The sequence below is a fragment of the Impatiens glandulifera genome, chromosome 1 (assembly GCF_907164915.1).
Source record: "Impatiens glandulifera chromosome 1, dImpGla2.1, whole genome shotgun sequence".
Taxonomy (NCBI): Eukaryota; Viridiplantae; Streptophyta; class Magnoliopsida; order Ericales; family Balsaminaceae; genus Impatiens; species Impatiens glandulifera.
In genome coordinates this window covers 21,999,276-22,007,412 of record NC_061862.1, presented here as the reverse complement: position 1 = coordinate 22,007,412, position 8,137 = coordinate 21,999,276, and the positions used below count along the sequence as shown (strand labels likewise).

General features: G+C 29.9%; 1 protein-coding gene across 1 annotated transcript; it reads right to left on the bottom strand.

Moving 5' to 3' along the window:
* Positions 1–1,471: 1,471 nt before the first annotated feature.
* On the bottom strand, positions 1,472–6,098 carry LOC124920921 (exosome complex component RRP41-like). The gene is made up of 8 exons (XM_047461510.1): positions 5,987–6,098; positions 5,798–5,946; positions 4,795–4,873; positions 3,368–3,470; positions 3,147–3,267; positions 2,736–2,824; positions 1,886–2,035; positions 1,472–1,806 (listed from the first exon to the last, which is right to left on the bottom strand). The coding sequence occupies exons 2-8, from the start codon at positions 5,934–5,936 to the stop codon at positions 1,711–1,713; spliced, it is 777 nt and encodes a 258-aa protein (XP_047317466.1). The 5' UTR covers positions 5,937–5,946; positions 5,987–6,098; the 3' UTR covers positions 1,472–1,710.
* Between the last annotated feature and the right edge of the window lie 2,039 nt (positions 6,099–8,137).

The window sequence follows — 8,137 nt, the reverse complement described above, 5'->3', positions numbered from 1 at the left end:
AGTTAAAAGTTATATTGTAGTATGGTGGATGGTTTCTTTTTTCACCACACAAATTTAAGTTGGTGTTGTGTTTTTATTAGATGTGATATTCCATTTAGTCGGATGAAATTTGTCATCTAAGATTTTTCTATTCAAAATAATACTATCAATCAATCTTTGGTGATCGTTTATTTCTCGTATCATCAAATCGTGTTGGTGATTATTTCTTGAGTCTGTGTTCGTCTCCTTCCTTGCACTGAAAAAGATGATAATGTTGGATATATAATTTATTTTTTCTTTTCTAATAAAGAGTTTTTAAAATTTATGTTTAATGTAGAAGTATTTTACATATTCGAATGATTTTTTTTTATAGATTTATCACTATTTTGACCCAGTGTTCTAAACGGCGGTAGGCGGTGGCGGAGCGGTAAGTGACTGCCTACTGCCTCGGGTGCCTAGGCGGTGCCTAAGCGGTGCCTAGGCGGTTGAATATAAATATAATAAAGATGTTCTATAATTATCATTTTACTAAAAAGTCAAATTAATATTCTCTAACATAGTAATATTTAACAAAAATAAGTATGTAGACGAGCTGAAGAAGAGATAAATGATTAGATGATCAAAGAATATGTAAATGATCAAGGAGGAGGTGGGGTGAATAATATAAGAAACGAAAAAGAAGATAAATGAATTGGAATGTAAAGAGTCATTTCAAAGAGTTTTTTTATTGAATATATATATATATATATTAATATTAGTAATTAATTAATTAAAAATAATCTATAATTAAATAATCTGACCGCCTCATGTATAGGCGGAGCGGTATTGGACCGCCTACCGCCTAGGCGCCGCCTAGGGGCCGCCATTTAGAACACTGTTTTGACCGTATAACAAAAACATTCTTTTAGTGTTATTTAGAAATGATTGAATCTATATTTTGACATAAATAAATTTTAATAAAGATTATTCTGACACCTCTTAATTGATTTGTTTGACATTCATCCACTATTGCTATTAACTCAAATAAGTTTCGTTTCTCAGGAAAAAAAAACTAAGTGATTAGTGAATATTTTCATTAGAATTTAATTTTTTAATATTATTTTTTATTATTTACAAATGATTGAATCTATATTAATTTTTTTTAATTTATTAAAAAAGGAGAATCAAACTACTTACATTTAATCTTTTAGAAACTTATGCACAAAAAAATAAATTAAAATAATGAAAAAAAAAATGAAAAAACCCGACCAAGGCACAAACAAAGGGAAGGAAAGTCAAAGGTGAATACTGCCATTTTCAAATAATCAACATCACAAGAAGAAGATCACCTCTTCTTTTTGAGTTTTCCACAAGGCAACATATAGTCAACCAACCATGTACATAATATATATGTATATGTTTGGAAGTCAAATAGTACTATCAGTCTATTATTTATAAGTCAAATACCCATTATTCTTTGCCCCCCTTTTCCACATTATAACAAAAGACCACAGGCAGTAGAGTCAATTTCTTTCTTGCAATAAAGATGAAGTAATTCTTAATCCACATCCCATTAGGGCGGTTGACTTGAAATTCCAATCCAAGTTATACATGGAAACCCGTAATGAGGGTTCTCACACATTTTCATTGATTCGAAGAAAATATAAAAATTCTTCCCAGTCACGGATCTAAACAACAAACTATCCAAAGAAAAAGAGCTGGGCAAAAATATACTAGATATTTGTTTCCACCTTAGTCTTCTTGTGCATCTGAAGCAGCTTCTTGTTTCAAGCAAGATCTCATCACGTTCCCAAGCTTGGAGCATGCATCGATGCAGAGTTCCATCGCCTGGATAATTAAATGAATGTAAAGACTAGTATAGAGAAGAACTTAGCATTTCTGAGTAAGAAAACAAATAAAAAGAAACCTCGTTAATCTTCGGTGTTGACCATTCTCCAGTTATTGTCAACTGTGTGACCTCATTGCGGGAAGGCATGCAAGTAATCAAAAGACTTCCATCTTGATAGCTTTCCTCTTCTGTAAGAGGATCAATCAGAAGGTTCTTTCCCAGAGAAGACTGCACAAACATAACATATTTGGCCAAAAAATAGGTGTAAATTTCAAGCACTATAAATAGTAAAAAGGCACAAATCATGCAAGACAACATATATAGTTACTGAAGAAAATACAGGTTTTGATATTTGACAAGAACCAAACACCACATAAAATAATCTTTATTTTCTTTTCAGACCAAGTGCAATAGAATAAGAGTAAAAATCAAACAGATAACCTTTTTTCTGTCTCATGAAAGCTGAATTTTTTATGAAGGAAACTAATTGTATCTTTTTCCAAAGGAGTAAAGACATATACCAACTAATTTAAGAGCAATATTATACTTGAGATTTTGGTAAATTGAGCAAATAAACCTAGCAATGACATATCCAAACATGCTATGACTGGAAAGTTTCAATTATCGTTTCCAGAGTTAGCTTCTGGGATCTATTTGCTCCATTTAAGAAAAGTTCAAATGTAATATTGCTTATAAATTAGTTCATGATTATATTTGCTTCTCAAGAAGTTCATATATGATTAGGCTATTTTCCCCTAATTTTAGCTGCCACCATTAAGGACAGAGATTTGGCCACTGTCTAAATAAAGAAATTAAAGTCATCACTCATAATTCACGCAAGAGTGTGATCAAATAAAAGTGCAAAGGAATAAAAAGTGAAAAATTTAAATTGGAGAAAAATATTAAAACATAAGAATTGGGAACGTACCACAGAAACGGAGGCAACCAAATCATACAACATAATTCCCGCATCAGCTAAAGCAAGACTAGCACATGAAACCACCACAGGGAAATCACCTACAACAATATAGTCCTATAAGAAAAAGATATATGGCAAAGCCAAGCCATTGTATTGAGTAATCCAAGAATCTAGGAACAAGTAGACAAAAAATAAGCAGTCACGCCCTGTTTGGTGATTCAAATATGCCTATGTTTAAAAATAAATAAAATATTGACATGATTATAGGTGAGGGTGATTGATGGAGGGGAGCTCTAAGGAAAATCCTCAGTAATTGCAAATTCTTATATATAACCTTCATCCTGCTTCATTAAAAAAAACACATAAAGCCCCTCCAAAACATCCTATCAATGCTAATACAGGTCTTGCAAACAAACTTACTGCCACCAGATTCCAGAATTAGCGCAAACACATCAACTGTAGTTTTCGGGAAAGAATCCAATATTATAGATCCTTCAAGAGCTTTATGCAACGACGTTGAGAAGTCCTTGTTATCTGATCCCTGACAAGTTAAGAACTTGGTACGTTTGATCCAGCAATGATTGGAAACAAAACTAAAACAGGGACAGTGAAAATACAATAGCCAAGCAAGCCACTATTACCTGTCCTCTATTAGGACTAGAAAAAGTTGTATAACTGACATTACAGTTCAGCCTCCCTACATCACTATAACTTAAGGCCTTTTTGCTTTCTCTTGGTCCAAATCTGAAATGAAGAAAAACACAAATTTGTGACATCAGAAGAGTGAACTGCAAGAGAACACGATTGTTTTGAGGAAAAAATATAAGTTCAGTAACAACATGAACCATGTTCTTTTTAGGATTATAGATACAACATCCATAGTTAGTATTGGATTAGGATTTAGGAGTCTTATCCTATTCTTTGTGGGATTAGTTGAAGTTAGACTATAAATAGAAGTTGGGTTACAATAACAAACAACTAAATATTTTATTCAATACAGCTACTTTTATACTTCCGCTTCCAACAATTCTGGTGTGCACACTTGCAATTACAATCCAGTGAGACAGAAATCAATATTGTTGCATATTCAGTACTTCTAAATTTCCTTGTTAAGTATCAAGACACATAAAAACTATTCCAACATTTTGTCAATGTTATTCCAGAGTAGCACATAATATGCCTAATAATTTATTTTCTTCTTCATTTTTCACAATATATAAATAAATTAAAGAAATCATTTTTCATATAAACACACAAAAGGCACAAGTCAAAGAAAGCAACTTCATCCTGGAGAAGAAGAAGTCAAAAAAAAAAAAAAAAAAAGAAAGCAACTTCATCCTGGAGAAGAAGCAACAGTACAAACTTGAGAGAGCAGTTTTCAGACAGATTGATATCTCCAACCCTCATATGTGGTGGTCGATATGGAATAAAGTGGGTGGGGAAAGAGAGGATCAAAGGCTTCTTCCACCATAAGTTCTCTACAATAGAAAAAGGAGGACTTTGAGCAGTATCTAACTTCCTCTTTGTTATTGTATTTCCATTGTTTGTATTTTGTTTTGACTGTAAAAATGACTGTATCTAGCATTCATAAATTTTTATAATACAAAGTTGACCCTTTTAAAAAAAATAATAAATAAAGTTCAACAAGATTAAAATGCTGGACATTCTTTTAAAGCGTCTGTTTTGTGATTGTAAAAGTGGGCAATGCAAGAGTAATGGTCCAAAGCAACCTTGGAGGTATCAGACAAGAATAAATTCCTTTACTTTGTTCTCTGTTTTGGTTATCTATTCAGTTTGAAGCCCTATTTGTTCAGGAAACTAGAGGAATCTCATAATTCAAACAATGTTTGGCTTTGCGCATAGATGTAGCTCCAAGGCTAAAATGTGCACACAGGACATGTGACTATACAAAATCACACACACACACACACAAAAACGAAGCTTATGAAAAACGACTAGTCAGAAAATACAATATAGAATCAAGCAAGGGTTGCCAACGTAGTATGTTTGTAGAAATTGGCTCCAGAAAAGCATTAGATACTGTGGGAAAAATACGCTACATACTCACATTGATACAATGACCTTGGTATTTGCAAACTCAGCATAAGCAGATCCTGATGCAGCATTCACTGCTCCTGTCCTGAAAACTACAAAAAGAAAATTACTACACATGATAATCATTATACTAAGGCTATGTTTGGTTACTTCAAAATGAAATTGGATATAATTCCAATCTTATGTGTATAAAAATGATTACAATTGTAATTCCAAGTACAGAATAAAACTGGGATGAAAGGAAATGTATAGGTGTGAATTCCGTATCCCAAATTCAACCTACTCTCTCAACCAAACATTGGAACCCTAACCGAACATAGTCTAAGGAGATTTGATCAGATTAAAAAAAGTCACAAAAAACTTGCCAAGATGAATAAGCGTAAACATTAAAACTTTGTGCGGTCTCATTTCAAAATTTCATTGTCCATTGATTGAATTCTAGCGAAAGAATCGAATGTATTTTCCCTACCAAGATAAATTTGAAGTTATAGAATCTACAGTCAATGGAGATCAAAGTAATTCCGACAAAATCAGATGGAATATACAATGCAAAGAGCCCAACTATCAGTGTCATGGTCACAGACCACCTCTGTTTTCTAGAGGAAGATGATAAGCAAAACCTATTAGCAGTCAAAAGTTGAATTCATTGCATAAATTTCCAAGCCACATAATGGATGTTTATGACATCCAAGTTAAATCTCAGAACTGAACTAATTTAATCCTCGGAGAAGAAGTAAAGACAAATAGGGTTAATGAAGGAAAAATCATGTTGAACATTCAGATATAAAACACTTTCCATACTCCTCATACAAGATAGTATTCGTCCCTTGACATTCAATCATAGGTATATACTCACGATGATTTTTCGACATTGAATGATAAGAAAGCAAATTATCTATCCACGAATAAAACACTAATATGGATAAGCAAGCATTCCAAGTAGATTCAGACATATACATATGCATAATAAAATGTTTGTAAGCATGTAAATACATCCGGAGATAGAGAAAACTTACAGGCCGGACGGCACTTGTGGAAGGTGCGTCCATCTGAGCGAATCCAATCAACGTCGTCAAAAATGGGAAGCTTTTTCTTCTTATGCGTTGTCGGCGAAGGGGAGTATGTCGATGGAGTCATTCCAGCTTGGCCACCCATCTCTCTCTCTCTCTCTCTCTCTCACTCTCTCTCTCTCTCTCTCTCTCTCTGCCGCCGTGCTAAAGGTAGAAGAAGAAGAAGTCGAGCGGGAGGAAGTGTCGGATTTTTCACACTTAGGGGGCGGCCAAGCTTTTGTACAATTAGACCTTGTTTGTTTTGGAATTTTGGAGTTCTTTTGTAACGTGAATATTTAGTATATTAGACAATATAATTTATTTAAAATATAAACCAATTAGTATTATTTTTAAATTGATTGTCTTAAAAATAGACTAGTTAAATACAGTAATCAAAAGATTAATTTTTTTTTAAATTAAAATTATTTATCTAATTAAAATTGATAATATTTAATTACAATTGAATGATACAATAAATATAATTTATTTTTTAAAGATAAAATTTCATCATAATTTTATTTTGAACATATATTTTTTAATTAATTATAACAAAATAAATTAATTAAAATTTAATATTAGTTGTTTTATTTTTAAGTTAATTTTTTTTTTAACAATGTTCGAGAAGTTTAAAGGTTAGTAATGTACCCAATAAATTTGAACAAACAATCAAATTAACCTTTTTCCTTTGTTCAATTTTTCAAATTAACATATTTTATTTACAAATTAATACATTTTTCTTTTAATTAATTAATTTATTTATATTTAAATTTATTATTAAATATATATATATATAAAAATTATTATTTTTATAATTTTTATTATTTATATTTTAATATATATATATTTCAATTATTAGTTTATATAATTATTTTTTTAAATTTCATCAAATATTATATAGATGCAAATCACGATCGTCCAAAGTAACACCCAACGAAGTCAAAATATAACGAGATTCAACATTTGAGAAACAATAATAAAACATAAGTCATTATTAATGTTTATCAAAGAACAAACTTAATCTAAAATATTTAGTATTAACAATTTTAGAAATGTTTAAAAAAATTTGAGAAAGAAGAAAAATCGACGAGGTCAAAACCAGCATATTCAAACTGAGATGGATAACTCAAAAAAAAAAAAAAAATCATAAATTGTAAGAGGTGCAACCAAGAAGGTTATAATATATTTTAAATTTATTAATATTTATCAATTCTTTATGTACGAGAATGGTAGATAAATATTTATTATATTATATTATATAAATAATAATTGAAATGTAAATATATATATATATATATATTAAAATATAAATAATTTAATTTATAATATATATCAAAATATAAATAATCAAATTTTGCTTAAAAAATTTATAATTGTCAAATTATTTAGGAATTCTTCACTATTCTCATTCCCATTATGGGAGTATGATTTATTAATTATTAATTAGTTGTTGTTGGTTTTTAAATTTTTGACATTATAATCTATATATATATACAATGATGCTTAATTTTAAAAGTGTTCGAATTGTCGATTCGAGAGTTGTGATTAATTTGAATATATATGTGAGCGTAAATTGATATTTGAGTTGAATTGTGGGTTGACCTGTCTATAAACTTAAAACGGTTAAAAAGAAAATTAAAAATGCTATATGTATGTTTCGAACCAGCAACATAACAAAACAAGTACAATCCTTTAACCAACTAAGCTAATAACCATTTATATTTTAAATTCAACACCAAATATGATGAACGCGAGATATTTTAACAATATAAGTTCAACTTTTTAACTAACTAATATATATATATATATATATAATGATACTTAATTTTGAAAGTGTTCGGATTGCCGAGTCAAGAATTGTGGTTAATTTGGATATATATATATATATATATATATATATATATATATATATATATATATATATATATATATATATATATATGAGTAAATTGATACTTGAGTCGGATTGTGGGTTGACCCGTCCATGAACTTAAAACGGTTATAAATAAAATTAAAAATGTTATATGTATGTTTAGAACTTGCAAGCTAACAAAACAGGTACAACCCTTTAACTAACTAGGCTAATAACACTTTATATTTTAAAATCAACACTAAATATTATGAGCGCAAGATATTTTAAGAATATAAGTTCAACTTTTTAACTAACTAATATATATATATATATATATAATAATGCTTAATTTTTAAAGTGTCTGAGAATAAATGGATACTTGGATTGAGTTGGATCGTGAGTTGACCCGCCCACCCATAAACTTGAAAAATTAAATAAAACTAATATATACACATATT